A 23,586-nucleotide genomic window follows, 5' to 3' on the forward strand; every position below is an offset into this window, starting at 1 on the left:
CTCCCCATGTGTAGCTGGACATTCATCACCACATTGGTTATCTACCAGCTTGTATTAGAACAGCTTAGTAGCACTGGCACAACAATCAATTTATTATAAATTCAGAGGGGGAGTCCAATCAGTTACAAATAAGACCCAAAAGATAATGGTTTTTTAAAACACTTTCTTCATGACAACATAGAACTAGCAAAGACTATTCCAAAACCTATATTAACACTGCTTATTTCACACAGCACTATTTACACTAGCCAAGACATGGAAGCAACCTAAATGTCCATCGACAAATGAATAAATATGTGTGGTGTGTGTATGTGTATATATATATATATATATATATATATACACACACACACATATATAGTTCATACATACATATACACACACACACACACACACATATACCCCCAATGGAATATTACTCAGCTATACAAATGAAATAATTTGCAGCAACATGGATGAACCTAAAAATTATCATATTAAGTGAAGTCAGAGAAAGACAAATACCATATAATATCACTTATATGTGGAATCTGAAAAAAAGATGATACAAATAACTTATTTACAAACCATAAATAGACACAGACATAGAAAACAAACTATGGTTACCAAAGGGAAAAGGGGTGAGGGGAAGGATAAATTAGGAGTTTGGGATTAACATATACATACTACTGCATATAAACAGGTAAACAAGGAGGGGTTATAGCTCAAGCGGTGGAGCGCATGCTTAGCACACACAAGGTCCTGGGTTCAATCCCCAGGACCTCCTCTAAAATAAACCTAATTACCTGCCCCCCGCCGCCACCAAAAAATAGATAAACAACAAGGACCTACCTTATAGCCCAGGAAACTATATTCAATCTTATAATAACCTATAATGGAAAAGAATCTGAAAAAGAATATATTTATATATGTATGTATATGTATAATTGAATCACTTTGCTGTACACCTGGAACTCATAACATTGTAAATCAACTAAACTTCAGTTAAAAAAAACACTGCTTACACCGCTGGTGAGTCTGTTCACTCTTAATACAAAGGGTTAACTCCTCACTACTGTGCTCCTCCCATCATAAACCACCACTCCGGGCTTCCTGTCACTCCCAGTAAGTGGACTGAAAGACAAGTAAGAAGGGCCCTCCTTTGGGACGTACCTTTTCAACCACCTCCTCGTGGCTGGCGTCTTCTACATTCTCGCCATTCACTTCCATCACGTGGTCATCAGCCAGGACTCCAGCTCTCATAGCCACGCTCTGAGGTGTTATATCAGTCAGGTACACTCCCTTTTTACCTGAGAGGGAGAAGGGGGTGGACAGGTGTCACCACTCCCTCACACACAGTCCAGCAATAAAGGGTTTTCTCCCAATAATATAAAAGTAGAACTTTCTGTTTTAGGGCTAACTCAAATAGACTTTGGCTTCTGACCTAGAGTTACAGTGACAGCTCCTAGCACACAGCTTAACACAGCCATTACTCGTTGGTTTTTGTCAATGTGAATAGGATTTCTGACCCCAACTAAATGCAAAGGAGGACCTCAGGAGGCACTAGCCTCTGGAACAAGGAGGCACCAGGTCACGCCCATGCTACGTCATGGGGTCTCACTCCCTCTCTTCACGTTTGTAGAATCAGAGGCATCTGCTCCATTCTGTCCTCTTTAATTAATACCATCTCCAACCATCACATCCCAGTGGAGTCAGCAAATCTCACTGACACCAGCTAACGAGGACAGAGGCACAGGACGGGGAGGAAGGCACACACACACACACACAGGCCGTTTGGATCAGTGGGTGGTATGATCTAGGTGCTTCTTAAAAATACCACCAACTCTTTCAAGATACTCATATCTCAGCCTGGACAAAGGGTAGCTTCATGATGACCAGATAAATCATTTGTAAAAAGTACCAGTAATTTAAACTCTGCTTCCTTAAACACATAACATTTCTCCTGTTATCTTGTTACATATTTGTCATGAAGAAAACATTTTCTTCATAGAGCTAATCTCCACCATTCCCCATGTACATTACACCAGGGCCAAATGAATAGAATCTGAATTATAATTTCTTTTTTTTTTTTTATCATTTTACAGATAATGAGCCTCTAAGAAATGCTAAGCTTCCCTTGGCCACCTACGTCACTGTTTTAATAGCTGACAAACTTGAGAAACACCTCTTATAGCCAGTTTATTTCTCTTGCTACACGTTAAATAAGCCTTGGAGACTATTTTGTGTTTGCTATTGGTCTGCTGTTTATCACTGATCAAATTATGACCCAGCACCGTGCCTCTCCAGTACCAGACAGGACAGGGAAGGCACAACGTTAGAGGTGGGTCTGAAGGAGAATTAATAAAATGGCCGCACTTGGGCTAACAGATGGCTTACTTTTATGCTTGCCCTTAAAACGGTCAACTAACCTGACTGACTGGTTGCTACTCACAGCTCCAGGCTAGAACTAAAGCTATTAATTTTACTGTTTCTACTTTATTCTGGTAATTGAAAGTAATAATCATGCTTGGTTTTTGAGTCGTTCTCCTGGGAGAAGGTCGTGGAACTGTAACCTTACAAAGTAAAGCTAAATTACCAGAAAGACCGCGCTGTGGGTGCTTACGAGATAAAGAGATCGAAAACGTGACAACCAACTCTCTAGCCTCTATAGAACTGGTCGCCTGGAGACATCATGACGCCGCTCTCAGTCTTATGACAAGAAAATGATTCTTGACTGTTAACAATGTTTTATTGTTTGAGCCATGGCTGTATAACCACCCACCCCATCCCCAAAGGGGGCTCACAGTGTTGAAGGCACCAGCCTGCTGTGAGCCCCCTTTGCTCGGCAAAGTCATAAAGCTGCCTCTTTTCTCCTATGCACTAAGAGCTTCTCTGAGTTTCACTTCGGCTCATCAGGGACGGGGGCCTATATTTCAGCAACAGAACCAAAAGTCTAACACAGCTATGGCTCCAACCTAAATCCCAGGGAAACCATTAGAAAACCCTGGTCAGCTGAGGGCAGGTCAGCCTGACGCTCTGAAATTCCAGAAGCAGAGCTTCCACTGCTTCCTGATGGTTGGGGTTTCTCAAATCACGATGGAACCCTCAGCTCCAGCTCAGGGAGGCACCTCAGAGCGTGGCCACAGCTGAGGGTGAGACAGGAGGAACGGGGCCAGGGCACGGCCGCTGAAGGAATGACGCAGCAGTTGAGGACAGGACCAACGGGTTAGAGCCAAGATGGCGGAAGACGCGACTTCCAGGAGACCTGGAGCCTCGTGGCGCTCCCACAGGTGCCACGACCGGTCCCACGCTGACCTTAAAACGTCAAAAAGTGGGCAGGGGCCTGATTCCTGGAATCCCTGCCCCTTCCCCAGAGCGGTTGGAATAATCGTCCTACTCATCAGCATGTGAAATTACAGAGCCCACAGAGCCTAACAGCCGTTCACCATGCAGGCGCTCGCTCTCGCCTCCAAGACGGCCCGCGCTCTGTCCGTGGAGCATGTATCTACTTTTACTTTAAACTAAACCCCCCACACCTCTCAGGCTCTCCCTCTCACCTTTCTGAGATGGCCCACGTTCTGCCTATGGAGTATGTTTCTCCTCAGCTGTTTCCCCTTCTGAGTGAGACAGGCTGCACTCTGTCTATGGAGTGTGTGTATCTCTCTAAACAAACTTGCTTTCACTTTGCCTTGTTCTTGAATTCTTTCCTGCACGAGGAAAGAACTATTCTCTGACAACAAGGGTACTATTTAAATGCCACAGGAGAGTGGGGACTTTTGCTGTGTCCTCAGCAAGTGTAACAGTGTCTGATACTTAAATAGGGGCTCAAGAATTTTTTGAATAAATGACCACCTGGGCACTCTGAAAGATGAAAAGAGATATCATTCTTATTAAAAGTAGCCATTATGAGGAACCTCCTTTTTCTTGCCTCTGATTCTCCAGTCTCCCCTCCACCTTCACCCTAAGGAAGCTAGAAAAGAGTAACAAAGAAGCATCAACCCTCCAACCCTCTGGCCTCAAAGCTGCAGCGTAACAAACCCCGGAGGACAGGAGTGCCCAGTGTCCCCCACGGTGCTGCTGTCCAATGTCCTGACCCCTCTTTGCACAGCTGTGCAAAGCAAAGGAAGGGCCCGGGCGGAAGGGAGAGAGAGAAGCTGCTGTTGGATACCCACAGCAACTGAAAGTGAGTTACAGGAGCCACCAGCAGTGTCGTAGCAGTATCTTTCTTCTGGAAAGCTGTTTGTCCATGCCCCGCCCTCAAGCTCACCTTGGACGGTTTTCAGGGAGAAGCCATAGCTAGTCCCCTCCTTCACCAGGTAGCAGAGCCGTGGCTCGGCCCAAGTCGGTGCTCCTCCGTTCATCACGGACAGTGGCTTCTTATCACTCAAACTCGACTCCTGACTTTGACTCAACTCTTTCAAGTCCACTTGTTGTTTCACGGCTTTTTCATAGGAATCTCCATCCAGAACTAGTAAAGTCACTGAATTTCCACTCTTTCTGACCAGATCCACAACCTAGGAGGAAGAAAGGAAAAGATAACTTTAACCAATAACCCTCTACCAACTGCCGGGGTGGGGGTGGGAGGGGGTGCAGGGCTCACCATCCGGCTCATTATCTGGCTCTGGAGGTCCCACTGGCGGATCCCTGACATCCAGTGAGCAGACAGTGCGCAGCCATCTCCAGCCGGCCCCTCCCGAGACCCAGGCACAGCTCAGGCTGGGCCTCCGTTGGAATCTAGACTGCAGCCCAGCCCCACCCAGGGGACTCTTACTAGGACTGCTCCTTTCTAGGGAAGCACGCTGCCCCTGAACACAGCGGATCCTCCTGGGTCTGTGTGGAGACAACACACCACGGTGAAAAGAGCGCCTCCGTGGAGGCAGGCAGAACTGCGGCCAGGTCAGACCCTCCGTATGTTCGCTGCATGAACACCTTAGCTAAGTTACCTGAGCCTGCACCCCCTCATCTGTGTGATAGGAATACGTACCTCATAGGTTATGATGAGGATTTCACAAAACAGTGAATGTGAAATTGCCTAGCATAGTTCATGTAGCAAACATGCACCGCATATTAGACCTGACACTGTTCAAATCCAGGGATAATTTTTACAGTTCTTGGTTAATTGTAGGAGACTTGATTAGCCAGCAGAGAGTATAGCCATAAAGGTGTCCTGTCTTGCCAGTGGCAGCCAGGAAAGCTCCACTGACCCCAAAAACTATTATCAGCAGAGATACGGGGACTGAAGAGACCCTAGAAGCAGCCCAGATGCCCCGTTTACCTGCATGTGCTCTTCCTTGTCCACAAACACACCATTGATCCTGAGAACCCTGTCTCCGTCCTGGAGGCCCGCCTTCTCTGCTGGGCTGCCTTTCTCAATCACCCGGACCAGGTGGCCATCGGTGTCCTTCTCAATTCGCAGGAAGAAGCCATAGGTTTGCCCTTCCTGTTTAGACAGTTTACATTCTCGGGGGTTGAAGGTGGAGGCCATTTCTGTGATGAAAAACAGATGCGTCAATGCATGGGAAAGAAAATCTAATTGAGGTGAGAAATCTGTCCTCATCTCCTACAACTCTGTTCTTCTAATCGCACCAAATCTAGACTGTTTGGGTAGCAACAGTGAGGGTACAGGAGGCCACCTTCTAGGACTTGCTAACAATTTCCAAATTTAGTTCCCCCAAAGATGACCTTGCACTTGAGTTTCAGACCCATGTGTTTGGCTGGGTACTGAACATAGTTGCTTCAATTTCAGTAGCTCCAAAACCAAATTCCTCTCTGTCCTCTGACCAAAAGAAATTGGTTCCAAATACATTACCTCGAAATTTTAAGAAAATCCAAGTCCACTTTCATTTAAATATTTGAAGAGCTTGCCAAGTTCTCGGTACTGAAGGTAAATCTGTGGACAAGAGAGACCTATACTTTGCCTCTCATATGAGGGAAACATACGTTCACAGTAACATGTGGTGGATGACCTGCTAGGGGAGACCCGAGTGACAAAGGAGAACACAGCAAAGGGTCTAAGGAGTGGGGACGGGGCTGGGAAGAATTAAGAACGGCTTCCTGGAGAAATGACTTTTCTAAGACCTGAACAATTAGCAGGAGTGGTCAGGTAGGACAAGATAAGGAAGACATCAAAGAATTAAAAATCAGAGGAGCCAGGCCTCAGAGCTGACCTGATGCACTAGAAGTGAGACAGAGAAGTCAGAGCCGAGCAGAGATGCCCCGTAGAGAGAGAGTTCCCACAGCCAGGTCAGGTCTCTCCCTCCTGAAGCCCCTTCCATTTCCAAACGTGCTGCCCCTCCTTTGCCCCATCGCAGGAGCCGGGTCCTGGGCCATGGAGGAGGAAAGGAAAAGTCTGAAAACCAACAGCTTGGGGCCCTGGCACCCAAGTTATTAAGGCCAAGATTCCTGCCAGGGGTCCCCAGCCCTTCCTGGCTTAAGCTATTTTTTTCATAGGGGATTGAGAATGGAGGCCAGGACGGCTGACGTAAGGGGAGGCCTGAGAGCAGAAGGCTAGACTCTGCTGGTTCAGCTGCCTGCAGGGCAAATCCTTGTCTTCAACCTCCAGTACCTCCTCTGTCTCTCCTGGAGGGACAGGAGTAGACGACCATACAGGGTCCAGGGTAGAGGGTGGAGGGGAGACGACAAAGTGCTCCGGGCTCCCTCAAAGCCACGCCATGGTGACTGGAGAGAGCCATCTCTGACCTCCGCGCCCACAGAGACGGACAGTACAAACCGGGCAGACAGCCTCCCACGCCCCACTCGCTTGCCTGTTTCACAAGTCTCAGCCAAGTCTGGCAGCCAGGCCACCAGGGACACGAATGACTAAGCAGCCAAGGAAAGAAGAAACAAAGAGACAATGTTTCAAGTGATCTCTCACCAGGGCCCGAGGCCTGCGCCCACACTCCTGAGGATCCAGGGAAGAGAAAAGTGAAGCCACGATCCCGTGGTCAGTGCCCACACCTGGGAGACCGTAGCAGCTCCGCCACATCATGACCTAACGCCAGGAAGACGCTGCTTTGGGAGGAGAGGGGGCGAGTCAGGGGAGAAGAGGGCAAGACCAGAGTGGGGCTTCCCCACGGGCAGGCGCCGCGGCGCAGCCCCTCGGACTCTGATATTTTCCTTCTCTTTCTGCTGATTCCCTAGGCTGTAAGCGTCAATTCCACCCCCAGCTTGAATCCTCATCTATGTCCACACTTACTCCTAGATCCCTAACAGCTCTCAATTTCATGGGCCTGCAAAGCCTTGAAGGGGGGAAAAAAAGCCCTCTGACCTTATCCAAATCCTACAGAATTCAAAACATGTCCTTATAATCAAAATAAAGGCCCTTAGACGCTATGTTTTCATCAAGAGGTGAGGCTGTTTGTGATCAGCGTATGAATGCTCTTTTCTAAGGTACCCCCCCCCCAACAGTCAGCAATCTCACGCTCTCTGGTGTCAGCCACGGGGATCTTCTTTTTCTCAAGGGTGGAACGTGAAACCTCCCTGCTAGTAAGACGGTCCAGTGTCTGGGGAGAGAAGAGGCGAAGATGCCCCCTGTCTCAATAGAGACGTGAATACCTGATATAAAGAAAACACAAGTCACCATTTCTGGGCAAAACCTCAAGCTGTCTTTTTACTTCTTTAAGAATCCCAGCGGCCAGACAGCGATCACTCTGGTCTACACTTACGGCTTTGAAGCCTCAGGTGTTTAAAGTCAGGGTTTATTTTCACATCTATGGCTGAAGCCCAGAGAGTTAGACAGAGCCCATTCACACTGACAAACATGCTGACAGAAATGCTCCCAGGCTGCCTGGGAACCAGTCACTGCTCCCAGCCCTAGATTAGCTCCTTCCACCGTCTGCACCCACCACAGTTCAGCCACTGAAGGATCAGTGCTGGTGCCCACACCAGACTGATGAAATATTTAATACCTTCAACTATACCAATGGAGAAAGCTGATCAAAACCTCAAAGCCTGGCCTTACATGGGACCCTGGGGGCCCTAAAACTATGTGTTTCCTGTGCCATCTTGTAGAGAGATGGTCTGACCAGGGGGCAGCAGGGCTGGCTCTGGGCCAGCTCCAGCCCTGGGTCTGTCTAGGCCACGTCCTGGGGTTACGCTGGTCCTGGAATCAGAGCTGGGATCAGTCACTGTAGCAAGGCTGTGTCATTGCTCCGTGATAAGGATGCCTGGGACTATGGACCTAAGTAGGAAGGGACTTTGTATTTAAGGATAGTGTTTCCGATTTCTTCCTCTTCTTTCATATCAAAACCACAAGGAGATATCACCTCACAGCTGTCAGAATGGCTATTATCGAAAAGACCACAAATAACAAATGTTGGTGAGGATGCAGAGAAAAGGGAACCCTAGTACACTGTTGGTGGGAATGTAAATTGGTGCAGCCACTGTGGGAAACAGTATGGAGATTCCTCAAAAAATTAAAAATAGAACTGCCACATGATCTGGCAGTCCCTCTCCTGGGTATATATCTGAAGAAAACAAAACACTAATTCAAAAAGATACATGCATTCCAATGTTCATAGCAGCACTATTTACAATAGCCAAGATATGGAAGCAAACTAAGTGTCCATCAACAGATGAATGGATAAAGAAGATGATGTGTGTACACACACACACACACACACACAATGGAATGCTACTCAGCCATAAAAAAAGAATGAAATTTAGCCATTTGCAACAACATGGGTGGACCCAAAGAGTATTATGCTTAGTGAAACAAGTCAGACAGAGAAAGACAAATACTGTATGGTGTCACTTATATGTGGAATCTAAAAAATAAAACAAACAAATGTGTAAAACAGAAGCAGACTCACAGATACAGAGAACAAACTAGTGATTACCAGTGGGGAGAGAGAAGGAGGGGCAAGATAGGGGTCTGGGATAAGAGGCCCAAACTACTACGTGTAAAATAAGTAAGAAGCTACAGGATATTTTATCCAGCACAGGGAATACAGCCAATGTTTTATAACAACTTTAAATGCAGTACAGTCAACCAAAATGTTGAATCACTACATTGTACACCTGTATAAAGTAATATAAATCAACTATACCTCAATTTTTAAAAATTAAAAGTAAATAAAGTAACAATTAAAAAAAAAAAAGGATCTTGTTTTCTGTTTCTTCAGCCCCCGGCCCCATCTTCAGCTTCCTGAGAAAATCCAGAGACCAGAGCCCTGCGGTGGACAGACACAGAGCCAGTGAAGGCCTGTGGGTGTATACAACACAGCAGCGGTCATCTGAGCTGGAGTCCTTCAGATCTTCTGTAGGCTTTGTTCCCCAGGTCAAACAGCCAAAATAAAATACTGAGAATGAAAGAAAGCCATAACCATTTCTGAGCTCTGAGGAAAAAAAGTCAATTCTTGGCAACAAAGTCGCTTGTCTGTGGGAAAGAGAACAAAGTGCTGGCCGTGGGCGGGAAAAAATCTGGGGTCAGAGCCAAGGAGGTTTTTTTAATCAACCTTAATCTTTACCTTTTTTTTTTTTCTTTTTTTCTGGCGGGAGATAATTAGGTTTTTACTTATTTATTTGTTTTAATGGAGGTACTGGCGATTGAACCCAGGACCTCGTGCATGCTAAGCACGCGCTCTACCACTGAGCTCTACCTTCTCCCTAATCAACCTTAATTATTAATCGCAGCTTTGGACCCCTACCTTCTTCCAAAAGGATTAGATTATTGCTACCAAGAAAGAGAATAGTACATCCATGGTCAAGAGGGAAAAGCAGGTACAGTTTAGAAATCAGGAAGGCTAGATAATGACAAAGGAGGGCAGGCCTGGACCTCTGAATGTGGCCGGAGAAGAAAGAACTGAAGCCACTGGGCTATTTTCCACAGGAAAGAAAAAGCTGGGGGGACCCAGGGGACTCTCCAAGTCCAAGGTAGCCCAAGGTTCCCCAGCTCCCAGGCCGCCACCAACATGGGCCCGGATTCGGTCCCCAGTCAACACCCACCGTCCCCAGCAGCTCCATTCGGAGCAGGAGCTGTCCCTGAGGCATCCGGGCTACACCAGTGAGACTCAGAAGGCCAGGAGGGTCCAGCTTCGTTGGCCAAGGCTGAGAAGAAGCCTCATTTTCCCTCAGTCTGAGTGTGTGGGGCTGGAGCCTGCAGGACTTGTCTGAGCAGGGCTAACTGGGGAAAGAGACTCCGTTTCAGCTGATCCTCGTCAGCGGGACTTGTTGAGAAGCGTGTCTGCCTTGTTACCCAGCACGTCCAAAAGTCCCCTGTCCCACAGTAATTGCTACATGTGGAAATGTCCAATTAAAAATTGCCGTGGGCTCGGATGCTCATAAGCCTACCCCACGCAGGGGACAGGGCTGGGAGGGAAGGCATCCTGAAGCCACTGAATTCATCAAAAACCCATCATCTCCCGAGGAACACTGGGACCTGACAAGCGCACAGAGCACTTCCCAGTACAGAAGGGAACACCGTGTGCTCCAAATTATTTTCTTCTCTAAAACAGAGTTATTTGCCTAACTCCTATAAGCTTCCAGGTATTTTGTAAAAGAACCCTGAAATTGCTACCCATCAGATAAAGCACAAGCCAGGGGAAGAGCAAGCTCTTCTCAGGAAGGAAAAGAAACGACGACTCCTCGAAGAGCGAAGCCAGCAAGAACCGGAGGCCCTCCGTTCAGCCCCTCGGTCCTGGGAGCTGTCGGGCCTGGCCCCAAGGCACCAGCTGCTTTCACCTGAGAGAACAGGTCTACTTAGCTGACAGTGTAAATCTGACCATCAGGTGCTGCCAGCAATAATGAATCATGTTACCACTTAAAAATTCACCATGTCAGGCATGCTACATTATCTCATTTAATTCACAATCACCTCACAATTTTAATTCTCAATCCTAGCTGGCCCTCAGAATCACCTGCAGAGACTTACAAAAAATAAAAATTAAAAAAAAAGACACTTAGGCCCCACCTCAGATCTACTGACTTAGTTTCCAGGCTTGAAACCTGATCATAAGCATTTTTAGATTCCCCACTAGTTTGAGAAACTAGTGCTTAAAACCACCCTTGGCTGCTCGAGGGCCCCACCTCTCCCCTCAGTCTTGGGATGACGCCCTCACAGGTCAGAGAAGAATGTCAAGGTTGGGTGAACTATTAACAGCTACCCTGAGCTCACCTTTACTCAACCTGAGAACCAAGGTGACAGCCTGGTTAGGAGAGGCTAATGGTCACCCCACGCAGTCCTCAGGATCCAGCTCTGCCCGCAGGCCTGCCTGGCCAACAGCACGGGAGTGGGCGGCAACCTGCAGTCTGAGCCTCAGCCTCCCTCCCCACGCTCTAGTTCTGAACCAGGCGAACAGGATCAAGCAGATGCAGACAACCTTTAACAGGCGCCGTGGGTGTTAGGATTTGCAGGCACACACTACTGTATACAAAACAGATAAACAACAAGGTGCTACTGTACAGCACAGGGAACTGTATGCAATACCTTGTAGTGGCCTAGAATGAAAAAGAATATGAAAAGGAATATATACACGTATAACTGAATCACTACGCTGTTCACCAGAAATTAACACATTATAAACCGACTATAATTCAATAAAAATTTAAAAGATGAAAAATAAATTTTAGAAAACAGTTCCCTTGGGCTCTTTATCTTATGAATTAAGTCTGAGGGGCCCTCCCCACCCCCCAAACCTAACCACGTTAAGAATTGAGGCCTTTTCTCCTCCTCCATCACCCTATGAGTGGAAACCCAAGTTCCATTCATGTCTGGGGCCAAACAATGAGATTCCTCAGTTAGCACCCTGGAGTGGGTGAAGCTGGTTTAGGATCACAGACATAGGCCCCTCAACTTTCTACTGAACATCAAGAAGACATATTACCCCAAACCCAATTCCACTTGTCCACACCACAAATACTTGCCTCACACTTACATGCAAAACACTGTTAAATGATTGATGGAATAAAGTAAAACAACACGTCTATTCTCAAGGACTTCACAGCTAAATAGGGGTGCAGGGAAAGTTGTAATACAAAAATAGCTACCACCATGAGCAGAGTATAAATACCATAAGACCTACAACATGAGGCAAATTAAGGCAAGTTTCACATATTAGGGAAGATTTGATTTGGACATTGACAGCAGATGGATAAGATTTCACCAGGCACAGAGGTAGGAAGAGGACACTGTAGACACAGAGAGCAGTGGGGACGTCGGGCACAGACGTGGGGACTTCTTGGGTTTGGTCAAAGAATAGCTGGCAACCCAGTGAGACTGAAGAACAGCCAAGGAAGGAGGGCCAACATGTCACTGGGAATGGGTGACAAGTTAGACCACAAAGGCCTTGAACACCAGCCCAAGGGATCCGACCTTAGTTCGGTGTCAGCAGGCACCGCTTGAGGCTGAGAATCAGAGGAACGACAGGATCAGAGCTGGGCTCCAGAAATGGCAGGAGGGATGGACTGGAGCGAAGACACACTGGAGGTAAGCCAGGTCAGAGGCTCCTCACAGGCAGTGAAGAACCTGTCCCAGCATGGCAGCCATGAGGGCAGAGGTGGAGGAACTACGTGACATACTGTGTTAACTCTTCGATCCTGCTCTCAGATTTCTCCACGCAGAGATGGCCTCAGACAGGACAGGTGCCCAAAATACTTTCTTACACTGCCCGTGACTAGTGTCCGGGAGGTACAGCAGGTCCTATTACTCTCCCTAGTTACAGCTCCCCTCACTCCCACGCAGCTTCCTTGTGGGTTCACGATCATGAGCAAGAGGCCTCTGTTGCACAGAGCAGGACACGCGCGACTCAGCCTTCTGAGGTCGCAGCTCAGTCAGAACACAGCTGTGCTTCCAGCTCCTCTCAGTTCTGAGTTGCAGGGATGCCCTAATTCCGTGGGCCTAGAGCTCAGGAGAGGGTGGACTAGAAGCTGCGTGGCTGTGCAAGGTGACGCCCAGGAGTGAGAATATGAGAAGAAGAGGGCCAAGGATAAAGCCCCGGGTGGTGAGGCCTGTATCTAGGCAACAAGACGACAAAGCAGAGAAGGAACAGTCAGAAGGCCAAGACTTTTGAGTGTGGTCCAAACCAAAAGAAGAGTTTCAAGGTAGGCTAGTTAACGCGAAATGATGCTGAGAGGTAAAGAGAATGAAAACAGAAAATGCCACTAAGTTTAGAAAACGGAAGTTCGAGACAGATAAAAGACTAAGGAGCAAGTGATACTAGTAAGTAACAGAGGCAGTGAATACAGACACATCCGAAACACAGCAGTGAGGGAGCCGGGGCAGCCACTCGACGGGGAAGCAGGGCAGGTGCATGGCTTTATTTTTAATGTTGGCACAGCAAGGGATGACGGAGAACACGGGAGAGGGGCGTGGCCTTGGCGAGTCGGAACACTTCTCCTGAGGCAGGAGAGAGAAGTGGGAAAAATGAGATGAATAGGACGATGAGGTCAACTCACCTCATTCCAATCACTCCTGCAAAGGAACTGAGACAAATCGGGAACTTTGAGAATATGAACCAAAATATCCACTGGGCTCAGACTGATAAGCCTGTGAAGCTGGCGAGGAGAGGCCTGTGGGTCCGCTGCTCCCTCCCTCCCTCGCAGACAGCGGCTGGGAGGAAGTGAGACCCAGCGTGCAGGGTCTTCCGACTCCTCAAGAGAACCAAGAAATCTAGATTTATGTGAAATGTCCCCATTTTTTTAAAGCTGGCAGCTATTTCAAAGTTTTAAGAAACTTCAGGTAAACTAAACAGGACTGGACCCTGGGGCTGGCAGGTGGCAGGGCCGTCCAAAGCCACAGCATTGCTTCCCTACGATGAGTCAACAGGTCGAGTCAAAATTTCACAGAAACTAACACGACGTTGTAAATCGACTAGACTGCAGCTAAAAAAAAGAAGAAAAATTCTAAGAAACAACTTAGGTTAAATACAACTTTTTTCATTAGACAGAGAACTAGACCTCATGAGTTTACAACAGACCAACCAGCATGGGCTCCCGTGGCTTTTTCTCACCCTGACGCACATCAGGAGTAGAAGGAGGAAGTGGTGACCTTCACCCCAGGCTGGAGCACGACGCGCGTAAAACCAGAAGGCTGGGAGGCGAGAGTCCCTCTGGGTACACCTGCTGCCGGGGGATAGGTTCTTGCCTCCCGCGGGAGAGAATTCAAGAGCCAGGCGTAGCAAGGTGAGAGCAAGTCTACTTAGAGAGACGCCCCCACAGGCAGAGCGCGCGCCCGCGCTGCGCGGCTGTTAGGCTCTGTGGGCTCCGTAATTCCACACGCTCATGAGTAGGAGGGTTATTCCAAATACTTCGGGGAATGGGCAGGGATTTCCAGGAATCAGGCCCCTGCCCACTTTTTGACCTTTTAAGGTCAGCCTAGAACCGGTCGTGGCACCTGTGGGAGCGCCACGAGGCTCCAGGTCTCCTGGAAGTCGCGTCTTCCGCCATCTTGGCTCTAACCCGTTGGTCCTGTCCTCAACTGCTGCGTCATTCCTTCAGCGGCCGTGCCCTGGCCCCGTTCCTCCTGTCTCACAATGAGCACAGAGCTCATTAGAATGTTAGACTGTGGGGCCAGTGTGACTTGCGGGGAAGAGAAGCCAGAAGGCTAAGGTTGGAAAGATGGAGTGTTTCAGGGCCTGGCTTAGCAGGGTGAACGGTGAAGGGAGAAGGGACTGATGGAGCAGTTTCAAAAATAGAGGGGCTGGGGGGAGGGAAATAACTCAGTGGTAGAGCGCATGCTTAGTATGCCCGAGGTCCTGGGTTCAATCCCCAGTGCCTCCATTAAAAAAAAAAAAATCAGTGGGTTGACACAGGAAAAGTCATCTTAAATGATGTTCAGAACAGAGTAGTTTCCTGTAACGAAAAGTCTAAAGCAGCCATACAGGTATGTGGCTGATGTGAAGGGAATATGGACTTTTAGTTCCGTCTTCCCTCAGCTTTCTAGTCTGGGTAAAGCACATTAGAAAGAACAGAGTTTTAAAGCCAAACCCAGTTTTTGATTCTGGTGTCACCACCTGGTAGCTGTGAGAACATGAGTGACTTCCTTAATTTCAAGCTGGAGATAAAAGTACACCGAAAATAGGAAACGCATGTGGACAAGGCACAGACTACCAGAGATGAAACATGTAAAATTTCTCAGCATAGTATCTGGAGCAGAAGAGCCCGCTCCGCACACACCGGAAGGCCTGCTGCAATGAGAAGCCGTGTCCTGTGAGACCATTTGAGCCGGGCTCCTGGTTTCCCTTGTGAAGCAGCCAGGAGACTGACTGACGGACGAGGGACAGGCAGGCGTCTTGATCATCAGTTCAGGGATTCTCCACCTCCTCACTCTGGACCACCTCTGCAAAGTTTGTTTCAGTTGCTGAAAAGTCAGGACTGAAGATTCTGTTCCCCATGAAATCAAGCTCGAATAATGAACTCAGATTTCCCTGAATCCAGAAGTATCACGTAGTCTGAAAGCTAGGGAATTACAAAAGTAGAATCCAATGCCACATATCCAGGAGGTAGAGGATTCCCGGGAGCTTCTATAGAACTAAGCTGGCCAGAGAGTCCCAACACATGGAGAGACCAGCTCTGACAGACGTGAGTACAAGGTACACCAGTCAAGAGACCCGAGGGACAGACGAGGGTGGAGAAGACGGAGTGAGGGAAGCACCACCTGAGACACATGTCTGTATGCATAGATCCCGGTCACCAGGGAGGAACCAGTGAACAGGTTCTCTCACCAGGGAAGACAACGTCACTGGATTTCCAAAAGATCAGAGGAAGGATGTGGGATACAAAACATTCTGCTTGGTGGGGAAAATCAGAAGGGGTTGGTCACCAGTGACAGCCAGCTGCAGTGACTACCGTAAGGGAAGAAAGAACCCCAGCACTGTCTTCTTTGCCTATCTCCTCAAATCTAGGATGCCGTAGGATCACGGTATAAATCCAGTAACCCACAACCGTTAGTCACGAGTACTCTGGACCCACCACCATCTTACCTAATAGTGAGGAATCAATGATGCAGTGAGCATCGGACTACAAAGAAAACATAGCCTCTCCTCACAAGGCACTTATGCAACCAACACCCGAGCCATGAAAAACTAAAAGCAAAAACTTAGCAAGACAATGTTTAACAATATTTAACCCTAGGGACTGCCACAGGAGAAGGATATTTGATTGTACAACCTGGGATGTAACCACAGGGTAAATTGTTTCTGTTTCATCCAGGCACGAGGGGAAGAGCACGCAGGAGCTGTCGGGTAACGTTCAACCTGAATGTTACTCGCTTTGCACTGAACTCCATGCTGGTCTAGAAAACACCTTGAACTTCAGCGAGGAGAAAGCAACACTCCCCAGAAGCCCGGCCAGGCGCCTCGGCACATCAAGCCCCGCAAGGAACACAGCTTCTCCAGCAGACACACACCTGCTCACTGAGTAACACAAAGACATCACTAGGCTTTTGTTGGAAAAATACAGTTGCTAGAGGCGGGATGTTGCTGGGCCAGCGGATGCCCTTCAAAGTCCGACAACCCCCACTGGGCTCTCAGATGTCTGACATTCTTTGCTGGGCGTGTTTCCCCTAACAAACTAATAGCCCCGGGGAATGCTCACCTTATCAGAGCCATAAACCCCACCGCACCTCACCCTAAACCTTTCACCTCACCCACAACCAATCAGACTTGCCCACAAGCCGATCAGGCACCCTGCGACCCGACCTTATAAAACCCCCAGTGACAGGCCCTCAGGGCTCACGCAGGCCCCTCTCGTCTGTGTGGCCCACTGTGGGCTATGGCAGTGTTCCCTAATAAACTCCTTTCTACTCCCATACTTCATCTCTGGTAAATTCCTTTAGCAACCCACATGTCACTGGCTCACGGACCGGCCGCCCCCTCGTGGCCCACAACAGATGTTAAGTCGGCAGCTATAGGCGGAGTTCCCCGCAGCCGTCAGCCCCGACCGTGGGCTTCCTGCCTGCGCCTCAGAGCCTGGGCACGCGCTGTTTCTTCCAACATCATAAAAGAAACCCTCCTGTATCTCAGCTGCTATGGGCAGGTGTCTTGAACAAGGAGGAGATAAACGCAATTCACTTTCATTCTTCTTCAAAAATACACTACCTTCAAAAATGTAGAGCAGATCCTGTATTTTTGCTGCAGATAATATTTAAGCCACGTGGATTTCTCCTTCGAAAAGCAAGAGGTTTGGAAATTCAAACGCTCAAGTATATTTGTTTTAAATTAGTATCAAAAATAGAAAAAGTAAATAGGGCCCAAAAATATGTTTTTACTAACTGTATTTCCCCCTGTGACGGTTACTGTTTGGCCTTAGCCAGCAGCCGATGTCAGGTGTGGGAAATTAATGACATGTGTTCCAATGGAATAGAGAGATCACAGGCCCAGTGGGTAGTTCTTATTTCTCATTTATGATAGAGTGGCATCTGCTTACCTCGCAGTTCGTGTGGACTGCTGGTACTAAATGCCGCTCCCCCTGACCACCCATCATGATGACACTTTGTCCCCTGTGGCAGGACTCCTGGTTGGAGCTCAAGGCCTTCCCCACTTTCCTTGCTTACCTAAGGGTTCTGCAGGCTGGGAGAGAGACGGAGTCGACATTGCGTGGAATCAGACATGCCCTCCGAGGAAGGTCACCCTTGTGCTGCTGACAGAGCCAAACCATCCCGCGAGGGATTGGGGGGGGGGGGGGCGGGCGAAGCAAGAGTGTCTCCTGAAACTGACGCCTCATTTTACAAGACCCTGTGAACCTGCATTTCTACTCCCTCACTTTTTCCCATGTCCCAGAGTCCTCCAGCCCCCAGTCTTCCGCAGTCACTGCCTCAAGACAAACTTCCTCATCTTGCTCTCACCATGTGAGTCTCTAAAAATAACTTCAAGAAGTCATTCAAGAAACTGAAGTCCAGACTCCTTGCTCAGTCTTTGCGGCTCAACACAATCCCCTCATTCCCCTCTGGCTCCCAGCAGGCATGAAACCAGCCTATGTGTGGTCACCCCCACCCAGCCTGCCCTTCGCTCACGCCACATGCTCGGCCGGAAACACCCTCCTTTGGTAACTAATTCATAGAAGGGCCTAAGCAAACACTTTTTCCAAGTGAATAAATCCAAGACCTACCCATGTTCAAGGCTCAGCTCAGATGTTAGGTTACACACCAACCCTTTCCAAGTCAGCGCTGTCTGAAGGAATCACTCCATCCTCTAAATGTCAAGGATCATTTATATAATCAATAACTCATGTCCAGTCCCTCCTGTGAGGCAGATACCGAGGCTCAACCCAGATTAGACATTGTTCTGCCCTCATAGAGCCCAGGGCACAGTGAAGAATGTTCCAGACACAACTACCCAATACAGGAGCTGGAATCTTGAAAAGAAAATCTTTGCTACTGTTATCATAGGTATTGAGCCTAGGCACCCTTTATGAGTTCTCATGGAATCCCAACGGCCCATCTTCAAAGGAAGAAAAAGGCTCTAAAAATTTAAGGGGATGCTGAAAGTTTCTGAAAGCCCAGAAGCAGGCATATGTTGACAGTAAGAAGCAGGTCTGGTTAGACCGAAGCACCTTGGACTCCATTCTGCAGAGGAGCTGCAGGGTTTACAGAGCCTCAGGAGCTGGTAGCCCTCTCAGACCAGGGTGAACCTCCCAGAGACGCCATTGAGTAGACTAGGGGCTGTCTTTTTTGTTTTTAATCTTTTTCGGGGGCAGGGGAGGTAATTAGGTTTACTTATTTATTTATTTTTAGAGGAGGGACTGGGGATTGAACCCAGGACCTCGTGCATGCTAAGCACCCGCTCTACCACTTGAGCTATACCCTCCCCCATAGGGGCTATCCTTTGTGTTTATCACGACCCCTTGCCACTGCCTGGGCGCCTTCCCTCCCTTGGCTCATGCCCATCAGCAAGCTGCCTGAAGATCATCAGAACAGGAGCGCTGAGCGTGCACTAGGCTCTCTGGGCATCGTCCCATGGACTCCTCGTAACATCGGGAATCAGGTTCCACGATGCCCATTCGACTGATGAGGAAATCGAGATTTAGTGAGTTAGTGCTCTGGGTTTCAGGCTTTTCATTCTCAATCATTTAGCCGTGATACCCACCAGGCAGAGAGATGAAAGAGATCTGGGGAGACCCTCATGAAGGGCCGAGAAAGAGAGCTGCTGAGATCTTCAGGAAAATACTCAAGCTCTAACTTGCTACTCTCATCAAATTCCCATGCAACAAATGAGAAAATCATTTAATCAAGGTGTGACCATAGATGCCCACTCCCCCTCCATCAGACTCAGGACCTCAGGGGCCTGAGAGAGTATCAGAGTCCTTCAGCCTTCTCTCTGGCAAGAGCAGCTTATCCAAACATCCTGGTTCTATTCTTGTAGCCCCTTCCCTGCGACAGCAGCTTCCACTCATCAGAATATCTAAGCAACCCCTCTATGCCAGGGGCCCTTCTAAGAGCCGGGATCACAGGAGGTAACACAAAGGACAAGACCCCTGCTCTCTTGGAGCCTGTAACACCTGGCAAAGATGACAAAAAGTAAACAAGATGATTGCTGATGACAAAGGCTACAAACGATGCGATATGGTGTTGAGGAGGGAGGAGGAGGCTGAGTTTCAAAGCCATTCCTGGGGAGCTCATTTCTGAATTCAGACCCAGATGAGAAGAAGGGTCCAGACTTCAAAGCTCCAGGATCTATAATACCTGGTGGGCTGAAAAGGACCTTAGCGATCATCTCATCCCAACTCTTTATTTATATGTGACTAAACAGAGGCTCAATGAGATTAAAAGACAAGACAAGATCTCCCCGCTGACCAAAGGCTGTTCCTTCCCACTGTTCCCCAAAGTCTTTGGATCCACACATTTGCAATGTAAGCACATTTGTGTTTATGCTCAAACACATTTATAATTTCATTTTCAATTCAGCCTTGGGGAAAAGACGAGAGGCTTGATAGACAATGGAATTGAAGCTGCATGTGATGAAGTGACTTGTCTAATGGTCCGTCACTAACAACTCAGTCAAAACCCAGGTTGTTGTAATCCGCTGCATGGTCTTTCCCCGGGAGGGGAAGAGCAGTCGCGCCAGGGGCCTATGAACATAGGGCATCATTACCAGCAACTTCATGGTTTATGGTGCAAAGAATAAATAAGAGTCAAAGATAAGAACAATTTACTCTGTCATAACACACAAACTCAAAGTCCCTGAGTTATTTGCTGCAGGAAAGAACATGTGACTCCAGATGACTAGACAACCGTGTCCTGAGACAAAGAGCCCCTATGACTTTTGGATATGGGACTGAGAGCTCGTGGGTGCAACGCTGCAGGGACTGTAGCAGGAATGTATGCTTACAAAGCCAGCCCAGACCGGGAGTCTCCTTAAGCTGGGAAGCTGACCTCAGATGACAGTCACATTTAAGTCCCTTGACCCCCCCCCTCTGTGTAGGAAATAAGCTACTAGTGGCTCCCAAAACTACCTGCACCCAAGAATCACCTGGGCGGGGGAGGGGGGAAGATGTCAAAAGAAAAAAAAAAAAGAAAGGATTTTTCAGGACCTCACAAGAGCCAAAGAACCTGACACTCCAAAGGGTAGAAACTGGGGATCTGGGTTTTAAAATTCAGCCAGCCTAAAAATCCACTGTTTTTCCTCAATTCTTAGTGCTACAACGTGATGAAAAGAGGAGAGACCCCTGTCTTTTATTATCCAGTGAGACAGTATCTCCTTTAAGGGCTGTTTCCATAAGAAAATCCCTAATTCCAAAGCCTGTGTATAGTGGGAAGTCCCTGCAAGTAGCCCCCCAGTGACCCGGGAGGTCTGTTGTCACACTCCCTGTGACTGCACATCAACACCCCCCCCCCCCATGCAATCCTGGGAAAGCTTTTTCTGAGAATCAGTTTATCAATTCCTTCCTGAAGCAGACCCTAACCCGCAAGGGTCGGGGCATCTCAAGCAGAGGGAAACTCTGAGGGCAGCAATCCCTCAGGCCTCGACCCCACCACCACCAAAGGGGCCTGGCTCCCTACCCACGAGCCTCTCTTCTGACCTGGACAGTCACTACTGCTTAGAAAAGGAAAAAGAAAAACGAAGGTGGTTCGGGCCCAGGTGGCCAGTGCCCTCAGTTAGGGGGACACAGTCAGTTCCTACCTGGATCCCGGAGGAAGACGAGCTGCGGGGTTCACTGGGGAATTCGCTCTGCTGTTGAGTCTAGTCTTGGAACTCACTGGACTTTGAACAAAGGTTGATTTAAAAGCTGATGTATTTAACAGGGACTGTGGTCTGAGTTCAAGTGACCTCTGTCCTGCTTCCTGCTAGCTGAGCGGACCTGAAAAACCCTCAGTGAACCCGACACTCTGGCCCACCTGCCTAACGATGCAGGGGGCCGCCCATGGCCGGCCCCTCCCGGAGAAGAGGAGGGGAGAGAAGCAGGGAGGACAGGCGCCTTCCTCCGCAGATGCATGGGTCACACCCAGCCAACGCCCACTGCCTGAGGGTCCTCCCGGGCCCCCAGGCCAAGGGCCTGGCGGAGGACCATCACCTGAGCATCTTCCCGCCCTGAGGTCTTCCTGCGGAGCGGTAACCGGTGCTGTCCAGCCAGGAAGCCCCATGCAATGGAGCGAAGTCCCCCAAGGCCCACCCTTCCCCTCCCGCTGTGAGCTCGAGCTCTTACCTGCGGGCTCCCCAGACGCTGAGCCGCTGACGCCCCAGCCCTTCCTCTTGTCTTACACCCTCTGCCCCTCCTCCTCTCCCACCCGAGGGGGCTCTGTGTCTGTCCTCCCACCTCTGGACAGTTGCCTTCCCTCCCCAAGCTCACAGCCTCTCGGGCCAGCCCAGCCGCGTGGGTGGCAGGCGCGTCCCCCCGCTGCCGGGCCCCCAGCCCCGGGGCAGGAGCAGCGCCCACGCAGGCGGAGAGCGCTGGGCTCCCCGCTGGCCTGGCTGCTGGGCCCACACGGCGAATCGGGGCACGAGGCTGCTCCGGCAGGGAGGACGCAGCCGCCCCGCCCTCCTCCACCCACGCTCGGAGGGCTTCCTGTCTTCCCCGGGAAGGCTCTGCCCAAGTCCGAGGGTAGACGGTGGAAAATGACAAACATCTGAGCCGCTGACCCCAATCCGGGCGTCTCCGCCTCGAGCCCAGGCCCCCGGGCCTCCGGCGGAGCTTCCGCAGGGGAAGGGTGGGTGGGAGGATCTGGAATGAAGATCAGAACGCTGCGGTTCACATTCTGACTTCGCCACGTCCCAAGTGCTGGGTCTAGAGTAATTGATTTTTAACTCTGCTTCTCACTCACCTTCACATCTGTAAATAGTTGTTATGTTGTTTTTCGAAAGCGTTTTATGTTGAAATAAAACATCTCTCGCTTCTGCCCCTAAGCAGAAGCCCCCTATGAGCTACGCTGTCTCCCGTTTCTTCTGCACAGCAGCTCCTCAAATGTCTGAGCGCCGTGTCCCCTGCAGACCTTCCTTCCTCGGCGAGTCAGTGGAGGCCCCTCATTCCTTGAGGTGACCGGCCTATGCCAGGACTTCAAGACTTCTCACCCTGGGTCCCAGCCAATTTGCCAATGTCCCTCTTAAAATCAGAGGCCTAAAAGGGAAACTTTTAAGGTGAAGGATTTGTTCTGTATCTTGAGTTTGGAGTGGCTGTGCAGTTGTCTGTGACTACCAGATTTCATCAAACCCTACACTTAAAACACGTGAGTTATATTGCACTTAAGTAATTCCTTCAGTTTTTAATTAAGGAGCCTAAGTCAGTAAAATTTATTCTTGAATCTGTAAAATAAAAAAGTTGGATGACCAAAAAAGAAGTCAGACAGACTTCGCAGTGAAGCTTACACTTAGTCCCCAGTTAAGGCTCTCAGACTCGCCCTGCATCCCATCCCAGATGGAATAAATAGCCACAAGCTTTCAAACCCGCCACAGAAGAGGCCTCAAAATGCAGAGATGGTGTGGGTTGAAAATTAAATAGAAATGAGCAATTGTTTGTTTGTTTGTTTTAATGCAAAACTCTTTCCCACTGTCATGTTGAACTGAATGAGAATTGCCCTCCCTAAAATTTGAATTTTAAAAAACCTCATGCCTGTAAGTGGATCTGATCTGGCTCGTGCAAAGCAGAGTGAGTCTTTTCACTGATCACTTACAGACATTAAAGAGAGGGGGGAATAACATTATCTGTCGTGTATCTACTGCTCTGTTAAGCCTCAGCACGATCTTCTGAGACAGTACCCCCATTTTACAGATAAGAAGGCTTAAGTTCAGCTGGTTAATTATCCTGCCCGAGATCTCCTGGCCCAGAAGGACTAAGGAGCCTTAGGTAGAATTGTTTGGCCTCTGCAGTGAGACCTCCCACTCTCCGGGGAAGGAATGTACGCTCCTTCCCTGCAGGTGCTCAGCAGAGGCTGATGGTGATCTGTGTCATGTTACAGAAAGATGTCCTGCATTGTCAGGAGATTGGAGTAGGCGATTTCTTGGGTCACTTCCAACCCTAAGGCTCTGTGAGCCTACATGCTGTGGGTCTGGCCCACAGGATGTGTGGTAGAAGTCCGGGTGCCTCTGCAGAGGGCATGGAGATAAGGTATGAGCATGGGATTTGGGATCAAACAGACACTGAATTGAATCCTGAATCTGCTATGAAGAGTTTTTTATATTTTTCATCGTGAGCTCAATTTGGGCTTTGTCTGGAGAACCCTTGGCAGCCTGGGTGGAGGGG

The 23,586-nt window shown here is 48.9% G+C and overlaps 1 protein-coding gene across 6 annotated transcripts in view; it reads right to left on the reverse strand.

Moving 5' to 3' along the window:
* Nucleotides 1-21,624, reverse strand: part of PDZK1 (PDZ domain containing 1) — a 29,541-nt gene extending 7,917 nt beyond the window's left edge. The window contains exons 1-5 of one of the 6 annotated variants that reach the window (XM_031436552.2): nt 21,033-21,122; nt 5,789-5,869; nt 5,255-5,466; nt 4,247-4,493; nt 1,153-1,289 (exon numbers count right to left, since the gene is read on the reverse strand). In XM_031436552.2, coding sequence (XP_031292412.1) covers nt 1,153-1,289; nt 4,247-4,493; nt 5,255-5,464 — 594 coding nt within the window. In that variant the 5' untranslated portion in view covers nt 5,465-5,466; nt 5,789-5,869; nt 21,033-21,122. Of the gene's footprint in view, nt 1-1,152; nt 1,290-4,246; nt 4,494-5,254; nt 5,467-5,788; nt 5,870-17,467; nt 17,490-17,758; nt 17,782-18,021; nt 18,044-21,032; nt 21,123-21,555 lie in introns of those variants that run through there. The other 5 variants (XM_010986315.3, XM_010986314.3, XM_064477678.1 and 2 more) reach the window with 5 other exon arrangements.
* Between the last annotated feature and the right edge of the window lie 1,962 nt (nt 21,625-23,586).

The sequence above is a fragment of the Camelus dromedarius genome, chromosome 23 (assembly GCF_036321535.1).
Source record: "Camelus dromedarius isolate mCamDro1 chromosome 23, mCamDro1.pat, whole genome shotgun sequence".
Taxonomy (NCBI): domain Eukaryota; kingdom Metazoa; phylum Chordata; class Mammalia; order Artiodactyla; family Camelidae; genus Camelus; species Camelus dromedarius.